The sequence below is a fragment of the Ostrinia furnacalis genome, unplaced genomic scaffold (assembly GCF_004193835.3).
Source record: "Ostrinia furnacalis isolate ACB-3 unplaced genomic scaffold, ASM419383v2 OfSCF4906, whole genome shotgun sequence".
In the NCBI taxonomy this organism is placed as follows: Eukaryota; Metazoa; Arthropoda; class Insecta; order Lepidoptera; family Crambidae; genus Ostrinia; species Ostrinia furnacalis.
In genome coordinates, this window is record NW_021135145.1 from 123,667 (window position 1) to 142,336 (window position 18,670).

Sequence of the window (18,670 nt, forward strand, 5' to 3'; positions counted from 1 at the left end):
AAAGGTAGCAGGAAAGCGCTGGATGCAGGCCGCTACCAACCGATCTTTGTGGAAATCATTGGGGGAGGCCTATGTTCAGCAGTGGACGTCCTACAAGTGAAATGATGATGATGATGATGATGAATCGGTATTGCTTAGGTACGTTGCTTATTCGAATTGCGTGTGAAGCCACAGGCAGAAACTAGCTTATAAAATTTCTAGTTCTTTACATTTTTGCCATGACTAATGTAATATTTCTATTGTACTGCTAACCATGTAAATGCTCATTATACTTTGAATAATTGCGATTGTTAGCACGTGGCGTTATAATGGGTATTTGTCATAGTGATCTTAGGATCTTATATTCTACTAGCGGCCGCCCGCGACTTCGAACGCATGGATCCCGTTTTACCCCCTTTGGGGTGGAGTTTCGTAAAATCCTTTTTTAGCGGATGCCTACGTCATAACATCAACCTGCATGCCAAATTTCAGCCCGATCTGTCCAGTTGTTTGGGCTGTGCGTTGATAGATCACAATGTCAGTCAGTCGCCTTTGAGTTATACGCAGTGGCGGCGTAGCATGGGTTGGCACCCGGGGCGATCATCAACCCCCCCCTCACAAGTCTTAAGGCACCCCTGGTACCCCCCCGGATTTTGGAGCTACCTACCAATTCGAAGATTGAAAGACAATCCCCCCCCCCATAGACCTAAGATTTGCCATGCAGATGTGCCAGTAAGTACTAATCTGCGCGACTTGTGTCACCCCCTGATGCTTGGCACCCGGGGCTTACGCCGCTACTGGTTATACGTATATATTTAGATAGGTCTATTACTAACTCAGTCAGTGCCTGAGGTATGGGAGCGGCACGAGGAGGGTGTTGTGACGTCAAACGTCAGGGAGTTTTCAAATGTGCTTCAGATTAAAGGGTATTTGACACCACCAATCAATTGACGCACTTTATAAAACTGTCAAACTGAGACTCTCACATAGATTTTGTATGGCAATACTAGCCACTACTTTTTTCAATTACAATGAATGTCGCTATTATGAACGGTTGGTTTTACACGGGTGTTTAAAGTCAAAAAATTGCTTTAATTGACAATCATTGCACCTCTGTCCCTATTTTATTACAATAACTAATTAATATTTTACACGTTTCAAGAATTAATCACGCATGTAATAATCACTGAAGTAGGCTTTATTACAGCTGATCTATTAGATAAAATGATAGATTAGTCTATCAACTAGAATGCCTATGGCCTCGTTTGGAAATCGATAGTTAGTGGTATTGAAAATGAAGAGAAATATCTGGAGGAGGCTTCGTTCGTTTCAGCCAAACGACGACGAATAAAAAGCCTTATTGAAAAAATATAAATGATATTGATTACTTTAGCCTGTTTAGGAAAATAATTGACTCAAATATGTAGGTATAACAGAAGAGATTAGTAGACCTTAATGGGATGTCTTCACTTGAGCCTCATTGCAAAAAATATGTGACTTGTCATTCTTTTATGGTGCATATTTTTAAGGTCAGCAATAATGTGGCTTTCTATTGGTGAAATAATTTTTAAAATCGGTTCAGTAGACCCCGAGATTACCCCTTACAATTTAGCAAATATACTTACAAACACACTAACTTTACCTCTTTATAATATTAGTATAGACAGGTCTGGCGTTTAACTCAGTTGGTGCCTGAGGTATGGGAGCGGCACGAGGAGGGTGTTGTGACGTCAAACGTCAGCGAGTTTTCAAATGTGCTTCAGATTTGTATGCTCTGTCACGTCAGAATGTGACAATGACACCCCTCACGCGCCGCAGATACAGATTATAGTTCCAAAATACTGAACTGTCCTGTCCATGACATTGACAGCGGGGCGCCACCGTCAATACCGGATCGCTGGTTCCGATTTTTGCCATGTTGGAAACCATATAGTTGAACGATGGTAGCCCCCCCTGTCATTGAGTTTGGTGGGACAGTTCAGCGTGGGTCATCTATATTAGGGTATTTGATTGACACTACCAATCAATTGACGCACTTTTTAAAACTTGCAAAATGAGACTCTCCCATAGATTTTGTATGGCAATACTAGCCAGTGACGTCACTATTTTGTCAATTCAATTAAACTACTTTTTTCAATTACAATGCAACCAAAATCCTAATTTATAGGTAATTTAAAATTAATTAAGATTTTAAGACCAGAATGAAGGATCTTTTTAAAAAAGTTGTGTTTTAGAATTATTTGGGAACTAGCTTTTGCCCGCGGCTTCACCCGCGTGAAATTTAGTGTTACAGATCGGCATAAATTATAGCCTTTATGTTATTCTGGGTTATAAACAATAATACTGTTAAGTTTCATCAAAATCCGTTCAGTAGTTTTTGCGTGAAAGAGTAACAAACATCCAGACATCCAAACTTTCGCATTTATAATATTAGTAGGATGGTGTCAAATACCCAATTGTACATTTGGACTAAATAGTAATCTATTAACTATGTTACATTTGTTGTTGTGTTTTGTGATCACTACCATTGATTAGTTGACATTACAATGATTATTTTGAGGTCAATAGTAATCGGTTTTTTATCGTCTGTATGGTATCTTCTCTCAATTAGTTCAAAAACTGATATGGATATAAATTATTCTGTTAAATAAATGAATGATTTATATAGATTTATCTTGTTCATATCCTTGGATGACGGACATCATACAAAATTACAATACTTTTTATAATGTTTAGACACAGATTTTTTTACGGTTTTTCGGAACTTAATTAATTAATTTATATTCGTCAGTAAAATGTTTAATGTTTAAGGGCCTATTTCACGACTTGTTGGATAAAGTACCTGATAGTCTATCTGTCAGATAAATAAAAAAAAAAAATAGAAAAATAGACGTAGCAGATAAAATCACTTTCTTTCGTTAAATATGGACCGCCTTCTCAACAATTGTATCCGGTTCATATTTTGTCTACGTAAGTATGACCACATCTCCTCCTACCGATCTGAGCTCAAATGGCTACCTGTTCCTCTACGGCGTAATGCCAGAATTCTCACTACACTTTTTACCATCTTAAACGACCCTAATGCTCCTTCCTATCTGAAATCTCAGTATACTCTTCTAAGTTCAACTCACGTAAGGCAACTTCGTTCCTCCAACAAACTTCTTCTTTCTACCCCATCCCACCGCACTGGTTTCCTCTCTAACTCATTCCTTCTCCAATCTATTCGCCTTTGGAACGCTCTTCCTGAGAACATTAGGCAGGCTCCCAGCAAGTTTGTGTTCAAATACTCTGTGCGCAAGCATTTCCTTGAACATATCTCGTCGTCTTGATCTCTCCTAAACCTTCTCGTTATCCACCGTATATTATGTATATGCATGTATTTATGTAGGTATATATATATATTTTGTATTAATTTATATTATAATATTTTATGTATTGTATTAGATTTTATTTTATTGTATTTGTACTATTTTGCACCGCCTACTTAAATTCTCTGTTTTGTTTAATTTTCTGGTTAGCTGGAAGAGAATGCCACATGGCATTAAGCTCGCCTGTTGTACCACTGTATTTTTATGTGTGCAATAAAGATTTTAAATAAATAAATAAATAANTCTGTTTTGTTTAATTTTCTGGTTAGCTGGAAGAGAATGCCACATGGCATTAAGCTCGCCTGTTGTACCACTGTATTTTTATGTGTGCAATAAAGATTTAAAAAAAATAAAATAAATAAATAAATATAGAAATAGGTAATTATAACGCTATTTAACGGAAGAAAGTAGAAAGATCTAGAAAAAAATATATTAGATCTAAATTATCGATCAACAGGTGAACCTGACCCTGAAAATGCTTTATTTTTGAAACATTTTAAAATGTTCCATTAGTATTTTCACAAAAGCGATAGGGAATTTTCACCCTGTATCAGCATGTCAGGATGGCCGAGCGGTCTAAGGCGCTGCGTTCAGGTCGCAGTCCACTTCTGTGGGCGTGGGTTCGAATCCCACTTCTGACAAATACTTTTTGTCTTGAAATCAATATTAAGTATCACTAATTATTCGATATGTAGGGTAAGACCAAAATATATTTTTTTCATGTTAATTATACAGTTGTTTTAGGCTGGGTTGCATTACTTTAACTTTGACAAACGTCAAAAATCTGTCAAACTCCATACATAAAGCACCGGTTATCGTCATAGTTACCGTTAAAGTTAGGTGGTGCAACTCAGCCTTATGCCCGTTTTCACCATCAATCCCTAATTTTTAAATGACACTTATGAAAACAAAATTCATAATATAATGTGTTACCATAGTAGTCATTTAAAAATTGGGGTTTGATGGTGAAAACGGGCATTAATCTCACTATACATTAATTAAAGAGCTTGTAGCTAAAAATGTATAGCTGTATCTAATACAGCCAAAACATATAAATTACATAACTTTTGTTTGATTATTTTTAACAAAAGTAAATTATAACAAAAAGGTTTTAATTAAAAAATATTACGAAAATACGTAGCTCCTTAAAAATACTGGCTGATAAGAAACAATACCGGAAAAATAGAAATAAAAGTGTAAGATAAATGACGATCTACAAATTCAAATTGACAAATCTTTATTAAAAGACGAATTTTGTTTCAATAATTTATTACATAACAAAATCAGATTGAAATAATTAAAATAACGTGTGATTGAAAAACTGTTTAATTTTACATTTTATTAATGTGTCAATTTAATGACTTATTTAATTAACATAGGTAATTACCAAACGGGAGATATTTATTAATTGTATTAATTACATCGAATCAATAGTTATAGTTATTGTCTCTTAACAAACAGTACATTAATTGCCAGTCATAATAATTAAGATAATGAACAAATTAACTGTTTTTGTTTACAGACAGCAGTATGTGTTGAAGCGTACAATGTGACATTACTTCGGTAATGTAATTTCCTCCACCAATACCACCATGGATCCGCAGGAGTTGGTGCCTTTAGAAGGCAGGTATTTTTACTTTTATAATGTTCTGCGACATAATAATATAAAGTAGATAAAGTATATTTTACAGCTGTAATATTTACGATATTCTACCAAGCATTACCTGCTTACCGCGACTTTGCCATTTTTACGTTTTCCCGAGCAATTTTGTCACTATAAAAACTTTCCTTGTGTTTTTATTATAAATATTCGAAAAAAATTGCCGGCGTGAATCTTGACGATTGCATCAGGCGAGATGGTAATTTCTATCGAATCCCACGTTCTAGCAACATTTTTAATAGGATCGATGGATATAAGTTTTGTGGGATCGAAAATATAAAATGAGACTCGAAGTGGGATCTAACTAAAATAAATTATTAACTTGTTTGTGACCTTAGGCCTTAGAATGCTGTAACAATATTAATTTTCTGGTTAGCTGGAAGAGAATGCCACAAGGCATTAAGCTCGCCTGTTGTACCACTGTTTTTTATGTGTGCAATAAAGATTTTAAATAAATAAATAAATAAATATGAACATAATATGCGCACATTGCACCAATATAGGCCGATTCTTCATACAAATTAGAAGCCGACCCAACTTTCTGCCGACTCAAAGTCCGTCTGCAGTTGCGGGGCGTCTTGTAACCTTAACCGTAACTTAACTTGTAACCTTAGTTTTTAAAACGCTGTAAGAACAAAGCTCTACAATTTTGCATTGCTCTTTCAGCAAGCAACGCCTCCCGCCGCCGCGTCACCCGCCAATGCACGCATCTCGCCTCCCGCGCTTGCTACCAAGGGCCCCTGAGGATATGCCGGCTGTTAGCTCTCCTCATACTGCTGCCAAGCGTGTTCATCTTCGTGCCTTTATACATGAGGTAAGAAGCTAGAGATGTCCACCCACAAGGTGGACAGATGACCTCATATAGCGAAGCAGGAAGGCGCTGGACGCAGGCCGCTACCAACCGGGCAACATGGAAAGCATTGGTGGAAGCCTAATATGTTCAGCAGTGGACATCCTAAATGAAGATGATGATGACGCTAGGGTTTGAAGTCTCCCACGCTTGCTACCAAGGGCCCCTGAGGATATGCCGGCTGTTACTTCTCCTCATACTGCTGCCAAACGTGTTCATCTTCGTACCTCTGTACATGAGGTAAGTGGATTAGCGAAGCTGAAGTGGCAATGGGGAGGGCACATAGTACGCAGAACTGACGGCCTATGGGGCAGCAAGGTTCTGGAATGGAGGCCGCGTACCGGAAAACGCAGCGTGGGACGACTACCTACAAGAAGGTGGATTGACGGTCATCATAAAGGTAGCAGGAAGGCGCTGGACGCAGGCCGCTACCAACCGGGCAACATGGAAAGCATTGGGAGAGGCCTATGTTCAGCAATGGACATCCTAAATGATGATGATGATGACGCAAGGGTTCGAAGTCTCCAAGGCCCCTGAGGATATGCCGGCTGTTAGCTCTCCTCATACTGCTGCCAAGCGTGTTCATCTTCGTGCCCTTATACATGAGGTAAGAAGCGGATGTCCACTCACAAGGTGGACAGACGACCTCATAAAGGTAGCAGGAAGATGCTGGACGCAGGCCGCTACCAACCAGCCAATCTGGAAATCATTGGGGGAGGCCTATGTTCAGCAGTGGACTTCCTGTAGCTGAAATGATGACGATGACGCTAGAGTCGGTCAATAATAATAATATGTTCTTTACCGCATGTATAATATTTTTATTATCAGATGACTTGCGCCTATTTTATATCTCTGTCACAATCTCGACACTAAATTTCTATACCCACATAATAAAAGCCTATGTAAAAACGGTGCCGAATACTTTAAACTTGGTGTTTTTTTGCGAGAGAAATGAGGAGATCCGTAAACGAACCAAAGTCGCTGACATAGCCCGACGGATTAGCAAGCTGAAGTGGCAATGGGCAGGGCACATAGTACGCAGAACTGACGGCCGATGGGGCAGAAAGGTTCTGAAATGGAGGCCGCGTACCGGAAAACGCAGCGTGGGACGTCCACCTACAAGGTGGACCGACGACATCGTAAAGGTCGCAGGGAAGCGCTGGACGCAGGCCGCTACCAACGAGGCAACATGGAAAGCATTGGTGGAAGCCTAATATGTTCAGTAGTGGACATCCTAAATGATGATGATGATGACGCTAGGCTTTGAAATCTCCCACGCTTGCTACCAAGGGCCCCTGAGGATATGCCGGCTGTTAGCTCTCCTCATACTGCTGCCAAGCGTGTTCATCTTCGTGCCTTTATACATGAGGTAAGAAGCTAGTCTTCTTCTTGTGATGTTGACAACAAACGTACACAGCGTCAGCCCAAAACTCCGCCAAAAGAATGGCTTTGTCGATAGCCTTCATTAAATATTCCCGCGTGCAGTTGTTTGGGCACGCAGGGCAGACATTATGTTTCTTCTTTCTACTGGGGAACAAAATCAGAGAAGCTAGACTTATAGGACGTCGTCCACTCAAAAGTTCGCAGGAAGGCTCTAGATGCAGGCCGTAACCAACCAGCCAATCTGGAATTCATTGGGGGAGGCCTATGTTCAGCAGTGTACGTCCTGTGGCTGAAATGATGACGATGTCAGTCGGAACGATCTTCTAGGCGTATTACAAAGAGTAAAACAATGTCAAGTAATTTAATCCTTATTAGGTATGATGACCCAAACTAAAAATATAGAAAGTTGGGGAAAAAGNCGTAGTTTTTTACGGCCTCTGGTCTGATGCCGTTGGGAGTATCTGAAGAAGAAAAGGATATTTAAAATTTTGTTTTTCAGCAACCAAAATTTAGGTATCAATTTAATTTAATCCCAACTAATATCCCAACTAATATTATAAATGCGAAAGTAACTCTGTCTGTCTGTCTGTCTGTCTGTCTGTCTGTCTGTCTGTCTGTCTGTCTGTCTGTTACGCTTTCCCGCTTAAGCCTCGCAACCGATTTTGATAAAATTTGGCATAGAGATAGTTTGAGTCCCGGGAAAGAACATAGGATAGTTTTTATCCCGGTTTTTGAAACAGGGACGCGCGCGATAAAGTTTTTCTGTGACACACAAAATTCCACGCGGGCGAAGCCGCGGGCGGAGAGCTAGTNTTTAAAACTGTCAAAATGAGACTCTCCCATAGATTTTGTATGGCAATACTAGCCAGTGACGTCACTATTTTGTCAACTCAATTAAACTACTTTTTTAAATTACAAGGCAACCAAAAATCCTAATTTATATGTAATTTAAAATTAATCAAGTTTTTAAGGCCAGAATGAAGGATCTTTTTAAAAAAGTTGTGTTTTAGAATTATTTGGGAATGGTGTCAAATAACCCAATTTTATTGGACTAAATAGTAATCTATTATACTTACAACTATGTTACATTTGTTGTTGTGTTTTGTGATGACTACCATTGATTAGTTGACATTACAATGATTATTTTGAGGTCAATGGTAATCGGTTTTTTATCGTCTGTATCATCTGTATGGTATCTTCTCTCAATTAGTTCAAAAACTGATATGGATATAAATTATTCTGTTAAATAAATGAATGATTTATATAGATTTATCTTGTTCATAGCCTTGGATGACGGACATCATACAAAATTACAATACTTTTTATAATGTTTAGACACAGATTTTTTTACGGTTTTTCGGAACTTAATTAATTAATTTATATTCGTCAGTAAAATGTTTAATGTTTAAGGGCCTATTTCACGACTTGTTGGATAAAGTACCTGATAGTCTATCTGTCAGATAAATAAAAAAAAAATAGAAAAATAGATGTAGCAGATAAAATCACTTTCTTTCGTTAAATATGAAATAGTAATTATAACGCTATTTAACCCGGCGAGGATGTGGTACAAAAGGTATAAGTCGCGGATGTGGAGGGTCTTTATGACCCTGTATTTGATTTGTAGATTTTTCCCTACTAAGCAGTAATTAAAGTAATATTTATCAAGAAACTTAAGTAATAGTTAGTAGTTAATGGATTTAAATTGAAAAATTGACCAATAGCCATATACACGTTTAAATAATAGAGATATTCTAAAAGTCTAAAAAATTTTGAAATTTGCGATATCTTGTAACAAAAAAGCAATTTCATCATATTACATAATATTAATTAGTATTTTCTGGTAATCAATATCTTATATCATTAGTTATTCATAATTAGTCTTCTAAGGTACAAATTAGCTCATTCTTAACAAAATAGAGCAATGTGATTTTGGGAAAATTTCGTCATTTTTACGTTTTCGCACGTCTATTTTCTTTCACCAGCGATGGTTGATTCACTAGTGGCGTGAAAAGGGTAGCAGAGTTCAATTACTCCAGCTACTGAGACTTTCAACAGCACACGGCTACGGGATAAATAACTGTACACAAAAATATGAAGCACGGGGTCAAATTGACCCCTCCACATCCTCGCCGGGTTAACGGAAGAACGTAGAAAGATCTAGAAAAAAATATGTTAGATCTAAATTATCGATCAACAGGTGAAACTGACCCTGAAAATGCTTTATTTATGAAACATTTTAAAATGTTCCATTAGTGTTTTCAGGTAAGCAATAGGGAATTTTCACCCTGTCTCAACATGTCAGGATGGCCGAGCGGTCTAAGGCGCTGCGTTCAGGTCGCAGTCCACTTCTGTGGGCGTGGGTTCGAATCCCACTTCTGACAAATACTTTGAATTTAAATTGATAATAAATTGACTCGAAATGAAAATTAAGTATTTCTAATTATTTGATTAGTAGGGTAAACCAAAATTAACCAAAACTATTATTTTTTTCATGTTAATTATACAGTTGTTTTAGGCTGGGTTGCATCTTACTTTGACAAACGTCAACTCCATACATAAAGCACCGGTTATCGTCATAGTTACCGTTATAGTTAGGTGGTGCAACTCAGCCTTAAGCCCGTTTTCACCATCAATCCCTAATTTTGAAATGACACTTATGAAAACAAAATTCATATAATGTGTTACCATAGCACTTAAAAATTGGGGTTTGATGGTGAAAACGGGCATTAATATCACTATACATTAGTTAAAGAGCTTGTAGCTAAAAATGTATAGCTGTATCTAATACAGCCAAAACATATAAATTACATAACTTTTGTTTGATTATTTTTAACAAAAGAAAATTATAACAAAAAGGTTTTAATTTAAAAATATTACGAAAATACGTAGCTCCTTTAAAATACTGGCTGATAAGAAACAATACCGGAAAAAATAATAGAAATAAAAGTGTAAGATAAATGACGATCAACCAATTCAAACTTTGATAAACGTTTTAAAAAAAAACGCATTTTGTTTCTTTAATGTTACAAAACAAAATCAGATTGAAATTATTTAACTTGTGACTGTCAAACTTTTCTAAATTCTCACAGTATGAATGTAACAATTTAATGACTAATTGAATTAACTTAGGTAATTACCAAACGGGAGATATTTATTAATCTGTATTAATTACATCGAATCTATAGTTATTGTCTCTTAACAAACAGTACATTAATTGTCAGTCATAATAATTAAGATAATGAACAAATTAAGTTAACTGTTTTTGTTTACAGACAGCAGTATGTGTTGAGGCGTACGATGTGACATTACTCCTGTAATGTGACTGCCACCATGGATCCGCAGGAGTTGGTGCCTTTAGAAGGCAGGTATTTACACTATTTTATTATTTAATGGCATATGAAGTCAATTAATCATCTTATGTACCTAGTTGTAATTGGTTAGCTATAATTGGGATGCGTATAAACGTTCTGTAAAGGTCTTACATTATAAAAAAATATGTGAATAAGAGTCATTTTGCCTGTGTCAAATTGGAAAGAGTTGTAATGATCTTGCAGTGGGCTTTACATGACTTATGATTATGAATATGTAACCCATCGAGATATAATTATATCGATAAGTCATGTAGAGTCAAGTACATACGAACTAGATTAATTTCGCGATCGAAACACGTCATGCTCTCTTCAACTGAATTGTGAACTGCAATCCGTACACCTTACTTTAGTGACACTTACCATCAGGTAAGATACAGGCTAAGAGCTTCCTCGTTGTGGATAAAAAAAAACTGGCATACAAATTATTCTCTGTAAGTGATCTAAATACTTGGCCTTAATGCTGTATCGAACTTTAGTGTAGTTGATTCTTTCCAAAATGGAGCAAGAATTTTGCTTAGAATACCCTATTGTCATCGAGTTACCACGAGGGGATAACGGGATCATTAGTAATTTGTAAAAAAAACTTGTAACCTTAGTTCTCACTACGCAATAATTACATAGGCTCTACAATGTCGCACTTACGTTTCAGCAAGCAACGCCTCCCGCCGCCGCGTCAACCGCCAATGCACGCACCTCGCCTCTCGCGCTTGCTACCAAGGGCCCCTGAGGATATGCCGGTTGCTAGCTCTCCTCATACTGCTGCCAAGCGTGTTCATCTTCGTGCCTTTATACATGAGGTAAGAAGCTAGAGATGTCCACCCACAAGGTGGACAGATGACCTCATATAGCGAAGCAGGACGCTGGACGCAGGCCGCTACCAACCGGGCAACATGGAAAGCATTGGAGGAGGCCTATGTTCAGCAATGGACATCCTAAATGATGATGATGATGACGCTAGGGTTTGAAGTCTCCCGCGCTTGCTACCAAGGGCCCCTGAGGATATGCCGGCTGTTACTTCTCCTCATACTGCTGCCAAGCGTGTTCATCTTCGTGCCTTTATACATGAGGTAAGAAGCTAGATTAGGATGTCCACCCACAAGGTGGACAGATGACCTCATATAGCGAAGCAGGACGCTGGACGCAGGCCGCTACCAACCGGGCAACATGGAAAGCATTGGGGGAGGCCTATGTTCAGCAATGGACATCCTAAATGATGATGATGATGACGCAAGGGTTCGAAGTCTCCAAGGGCCCCTGAGGATATGCCGGCTGTTAGCTCTCCTCATACTGCTGCCAAGCGTGTTCATCTTCGTGCCTTTGTACATGAGGTAAGTGGTTTAGCGACGGATTAGCAAGCTGAAGTGGCAATTGGCAGGGCACATAGTACGCAGAACTGACCGCCGATGGGGCAGCAAGGTTCTGGAGTGGTGGCCGCGTACCGGAAAACGCAGCGTAGGACGTCGACTCACGAGGTGGACCGATGACATCATAAAGGTAGCAGGAAGGCGCTGGTCGCAGGCCGCTACCAACGAGGCAACATGGAAAGCATTGGGGGAGGCCTATGTTCAGCAATGGACATCCTAAATAATGATGATGATGACGCTAGGCTTTGAAATCTCCCACGCTTGCTACCAAGGGCCCCTGAGGATATGCCGGCTGTTAGCTCTCCTCATACTGCTGCCAAGCGTGTTCATCTTCGTGCCTTTATACATGAGGTAAGAAGCTAGAGTCTTCTTCTTGTCGTGTCGACAACAAACCTACACAGCGTCAGCCCAAAACTCCGCCAAAAGAATGGCTTTGTCGATAGCCTTCATTAAATCTTCCCGCGTGCAGTTGTTTGGGCACGCAGGGCAGACATTATGCTTCTTCTTTCTACTGGGGAACAAAATCAGAGAAGCTAGAGTTATAGGACGTCGTCCACTCAAAAGGTCGCAGGAAGGCTCTAGATGCAGGCCGTAACCAACCAGCCAATCTGGAATTCATTGGGGGAGGCCTATGTTCAGCAGTGGACATCCTAAATGAAGATGATGATGACGCTAGGGTTTGAAATCTCCCACGCTTGCTACCAAGGGCCCCTGAGGATATGCCGGCTGCTGCTGCTCCTCATACTGCTGCCAAGCGTGTTCATCTTCGTGCCTCTGTACATGAGGTAATTGGAGGAATATTCTAGAGAGGCTAGAGGCTGTTCTAAGTTCGCCACCACCATCTGACCTAAATCTGTCACCATAACAACAATGTTAACAGCACTGTTGTGTTCTGGCATTTATAGGTAAGATAGCCAGTTCCACTATGGTTGAGGGTTCCAGGTGAAGCTCGCTTCCACCTTCGGCCTGATCATCACTTACCATCAGGTGAGATACAGGGCAAGAGCTTGGTCGTTGTGGGTTAAAAAAAAATAGGCCGTCCACGAAAAAGGTGGCAGGAAGGCGCTGGATAAAGGCCGATCTGGAAATCATTGGGGGAGGTCTATGTTTAGCCACTGTGGCTGAATTGATGATGCTATCAGTCAGAAAAATCTCCTAGGCATACTATCAAGGCCGCCTGAGGATATGCCGGCTGTTAGCTCTCCTCATACTGCTACCAAGCGTGTTCATCTTCGTGCCTTTATACATGAGGTAAGAAGCTAGAGTAGGATGTCCACCCACAAGGTGGACAGACGACCTCATAAAGGTAGCAGGAAGGCGCTGGACGCAGGCCGCTACCAACCGGGCAACATGGAAAGCATTGGTGGAAGCCTAATATGTTCAGTAGTGGACATCCTAAATGATGATGATGATGACGCTAGGCTTTGAAATCTCCCACGCTTGCTACCAAGGGCCCCTTTCTTTATATCCTTATTAGGTATGATGATGACCCAAACTAAAAATATAGAAAGTTACGGAAAAAGTTAACCACTAAAATGTTATCCTATTTGTTCTTTAGTCTTTACAGCCCATAATATATTTTATTATCAGATGACTTGCATTTATGATTTATCTCTCTCACAATCTTGATACTAAATTTCTTTATACACATAATAAATTCCTATGTAGAAACCTTAAACGGTGCCAAATACTTTAAAAAACATGTACAATTTTATTCCAAAGGTGAATAACATTTTTGTTTCTACAAGGTCAGCACAAAACCCTGAAATAATGTATTGAATTCAGCACTTTTTGCTAAGAATGCTAAGCTATATGACGAATGCTAACGAATTTTATCAGACGAATAAAGGAGTAAAAGCAGTTCGAATAACAATTTTGACTTCCCTCCGTAGCAAAGCTGGAGACAGAAGGTATAAAAAGTACCGTATTTGCGGGTTACTTTAGCCAAAGGGGNACTAGGGGGCAACTTTGGCTCAACAAAAAAAAAATTGATAGTAATATATATAGTTCCAACTAACTTAAAATTAATAGACGTTATCGACATTTCCATGAAGATAATTATGGGAAATATTTTTTTTTGTTTTGAGCCAAAGTTGACCTCTAGGCTAAAGTAACCCGCAAATACGGTATTGGGGAAGCTTATGTCAGAGTAAATACAAATGAGTAGGTCATCTTCATAGAAACGCACCGAGCGCGGTTTGTATGTGAGCACGCCAATACGTATGCGGCGCGCACCCACACACTGTCAAAATTTTGCGTGGATTATGTACAACAATTGACTTTAATGTTTCTTTTTGTCACTTCCAGGTACCGGGTGTTCTCCGGCCAAATGTACCCGATGAGCATGAGCGACATGCGGCTCATAGATAGCAGGATCTCCACGACTTGGTGCCAGGTAGGTGTGGCTTAACCCTTACAATGCCGGCACTATTTATTTAATTTATTTATTTCAACAGCTTCACCCAATGATTTCTATAATAACCGATTGGTAGCGGCCATCCAGCACCTGGTCTTCCTGCCTTTGAATTGTCTTATGGCTGAAATGATGATGATGATGTCAACTGATTTATATGTATCAGTTCAATGAATAGCATCTTATTTTATTTTATTACTTTAAGCGGTTTCGAATATACGGTCCGGCTCCGGAGTAGTCCGTTACCCGATTTCTGTAGATTTTTTAGAGAGGTATTTTAACTGATACATGATTTACATAAAATATGAATAGTCATACATTTTTATAGCAAAACGCACAACTACTTTAAGGTACAGATAAACACTGCTTACATATAATGTAGAGACGTTAATACCAAATAATTATATGCCAAGCTACATCTGAATCGTTTACTACAATAGCACATTCAACATAATTTAAATAATGTGCAAAAGAAATCGGGTCACCAACTAGAGATTAACGTGAACATGCGAACACAAACATGAACCGATATTTTTGGCTCAATGTCAATTACCAATGATTAGCTAATGCTGATTTTCCTGTTAATTCGTTAGTATTTTCTTCAGACGTATGGTGTATTAAAGTCTGACATAACCTGATATTTCATGGCTAAAGAAGACTTTGTTGTGACAGCATTGTTGTATTCCGGCAGTTAGATGTAAGATAGCCAGTTCCTCCGTGGTTGAGGATTCCGGGTGAAGCTCGCTTCCACCTTCGGCCTGATCGTCACTTACCATCAGGTGAGATACAGGCCAAGAGCTTCCTCGTTGTGGATAATAAAAAAAAATAAAAAAAAGATATTCAAGGATAAAACAAATTCAAATAGTTTATTCAGTACATAGGCTCTTTCTAGAGCACTTAATACACGTTCCAAATATAGCTTGCCTACCAAAAATAAGAAAAGACTATGAAAACCATACTAATATTATACTGCTAAAGTATTTCTGTCTGTCTGTTAGCTTTTCAGGCTTAAGCCACTGAAGTAATTTAGTTGAAAGATATAGAGATATTATGAGACCCACATATTAGATTGTAAACGGATTAACAATCGTTATTTAAGCCTTTATATGACAGACTGAAATCGGAGCGGGTGAAGACGCGGGCAAAAGCTAGCGATGAATTAACCTAAATTACGAGTAATGCGATAAATCCGAGACAGTCTGTATAATCCAGACTCTTCATCTTTCTTCCATTCCATGTCAACTTTCATTCCTGCCATTGCAATCCCTGTAGACACAGGATAAAAAATAAAAATCCATACAAGCAAAACCGCGAGTCCAAGCCTCTCATCTTAAGTCACTTTATATGTATAAATACTTTATTATATATCCCGTTTTAGATGTTTATTGTTTTATCTTTATTTATATTAGGCTATGACAGCGATACGCACAGATACCTTATCGGTCGTCGGTTCACTGGGGAAACGATAAAAATGTGTTTGATGTTATATTTTATCGCCTATTCACAAGTTCTGTATTTACGGGATGCGTGTAATTGCGTTAAATATGTTTCAATGCATTGTATATGGTTATGCGCTGATAAGACATTAATAAAGCATTATATTAGTCTACAGCATTGGGCTACACATTTCTGTTGTAAAATATAATACAACTGCTTAAGATGCTACAGCGTTTAGCCTAATTTAACCAGTAATAATAAAAAATATTCTTTATTTTACAGTTGTAGATACCGCTAGATGTTTACATCAAATTTTACTATGTAATATTATGTAAAAGTTTGTGAAAAAGGATTAGAAACATACTGATAAGATTTTAAATATGTAGTTTAAGATAAAAAAAAAACCAATAGGATTCATTCTAAATAACTTGCAAAAAAATAAATACAGTTTGCCTGAGGTGGAATTCGAAGTACGATCTTTCGGATGCCAGGCGACTACGACTGGATTCAATCCTTCGTGTTTCGAATTCGGATGAGGAATACATGCTTAGCACGAGGAGTTACGGGACTTCACATTACTAATATCCTATTTGTTAAAACTATTTTGGCAAATGTGAAGTTTAATTGGTAACTCTATAATTATGTGTTATAGAATGCTGTTTGTTTTCCTAACAATAAAATAAATAAATAAAAATATAGTTAACTAAAACTTATCTATTCTCAGAGCCAAGTGGTAAAGTCCAATACGACCTTCAACGCGTTCGTAGTGCCTGGCCAGCCGGAACTGCTGGACGAGCTGGTGCCAGTCTCCATGACGAGGCAGTTAGAGCTACAGGACGATATGAAGGAGTACTGGGGCTTTTATCTGCTGAAAGGGTCTACGGTCACGGTTTCCACTTGCGTAAGGTATGTTGATAGGAATAATTTGAGTAAATAGTGATGTGAACTATGTGGACTCCCAAATTGTCTCGTAGTAGTGGAAGGGTTAATCGGGACGTGTAAAGTGCTCTTTACACGGGCAGGCCTCCTACTACTAGGTGGATCTGGTGAAGGTTGCGGGAAGAAGTTATATTTACTTTCTTTTATTTACCTGTGTATCTATCAATTTGATAAACATCAAATTCATAGTGCTTAGTATATTACCATCATAATCAGAACTTATTTTATTTATTTAAAGCACACAAAAAAAATCAGCACAAAAGGTGAACTTAATTCTGGTTGGAAATCTCTACCAGTTATGGTCGAAAAGGAATGAACAATTTCAAGATGTGTACTATAACAATCCAGCTGTAAATCCTGGTTTTAAGGAAGTCGCGATAACCCTAAACTCTCAATTGAAATCCCTTTTTCCAATTCCCCAGCTGGCCAGGAGCCTCCCTCATCATGATCAAAGGCTACAAGCACCTGCAAGGCTGCGCCTACATCGGTGACGACTCCTCCGAAGAACTAGACGAATTACTGGAAGCCAACAAAAAGGGGCTGCTGTCCAACGACCTGCTCAAGCAGAAGATTCTGGAGCTGAAGAAGGTGGACGGGAAGGCTAATGATCCAGGTATGAAACTGCATTTTAGGAGATGGTTATTAGGGTTTTTTAAACGGGACTATTCCCACCTCTCGTTCCCACCGCTGCAAATCCTGTGTAGCCAGGATCTACAGCTTGACCGCCAATAACCCAACCAGTGGAAGTCAAGTTTGTCCCGGGGGAAAGTTAAACTGTCATTGGACCCGCAACGAAATTAATCAGAAGAACATAGGAGGAGTTCTAAATTAGGTTTTTCCCTCCATTGCAAAGCGGATGACAGGTGACAAACAAAGGTTTAAAACCTTTAAGAAAAGATTATGCACCACGGACAATAAATATCAATTAAGGGGGCCTATCTTATGAGGCCTTACCTGCCAATAATATAAAGGAGATGGATGCTAGGCTTGGTGGTTTGGGATTAGTAGCATAGATGTGGTTTTGGGTTTGAATCCTAGAGGATTAAATGATAGGTAGAGCGATGAGCATGAGTACGCACAGGGTCTCCCTGTGTACTGTGAGACCTCATAGTAATGTTTGTGTATACCGGCGTTTGTTCCTTACTTGACTGTTCCGCTATACATATGTTCCATTTAAGACTTGAACCCTAGACCTAGGGTCTTAACTCTTTAATCACTAAATTACGAACTGAGGTGAATGTAATATCACAGAATAATAGTAAGTATGGTAATATGTCGAAATGTCTACCAATTTGATCTTGACTTCATTTATTATCATTTACTAATCAATACGCCGAAGGATGAATAATAAAATGTGAGCCAGACATTTTATATTTTGTAGCGATAAGTAACTTATCGTAGGCAGACCTAAATAAGTAAAATATTAAATTTATTTATTTACTTCAAATACAAGATCCCACAAGGTGGACCGACGTCATAGTAAAAGTAGCAGGAAGGCGCTGGACGCAGGCCGCTACCAACCGGGCAACATGGAAAGCATTGGGGGAGGCCTATGTTCAGCAGTGGACGTCCTATGGCTGAGATGATGATGAAATACAAAATAGTCAAACAACCATTTATGAAAATACACTTTTCAAAAATGCCCAAAGCAGGATCAAATCTGATACCTAACTCATAGTGTCACTATGCCATCGGGTGTCGATTGTTTCTATGAGGAAAATAATATATTATCCAATCTCTCTCGACAATCATTATCAGAGTATTGGCACACGATTATATGCCTAATCAGCAGATGGTCTGATATTATGATAAGCCTATATTGCCGTTTAGAATAAAAGCATTTGTATTAGATACAGGGTGTAAGGAAAAGTTTATAGTTTCATCCACTACCGCCAATTCTTCTCAG

At 38.7% G+C, this 18,670-nt stretch overlaps 1 protein-coding gene and 2 non-coding genes across 3 annotated transcripts in view; all 3 read left to right on the forward strand.

The window, feature by feature from the left end:
- LOC114360139 (uncharacterized) overlaps positions 1-18,670 on the forward strand; it is a gene marked incomplete at its 3' end in the record, with an annotated part of 52,850 nt that overhangs the window by 10,861 nt on the left and 23,319 nt on the right. The window contains exons 2-6 of the mRNA XM_028314719.1: positions 4,870-4,970; positions 5,674-5,821; positions 14,283-14,370; positions 16,550-16,731; positions 17,187-17,377. Coding sequence (XP_028170520.1) covers positions 4,940-4,970; positions 5,674-5,821; positions 14,283-14,370; positions 16,550-16,731; positions 17,187-17,377 — 640 coding nt within the window. The remainder of the gene's footprint in view (positions 1-4,869; positions 4,971-5,673; positions 5,822-14,282; positions 14,371-16,549; positions 16,732-17,186; positions 17,378-18,670) is intronic.
- On the forward strand, positions 3,905-3,988 carry TRNAL-CAG (transfer RNA leucine (anticodon CAG)). The gene has a single exon. It is a non-coding gene; the product is annotated as a tRNA-Leu (tRNA).
- TRNAL-CAG (transfer RNA leucine (anticodon CAG)) lies at positions 9,538-9,621 on the forward strand. The gene has a single exon. It is a non-coding gene; the product is annotated as a tRNA-Leu (tRNA).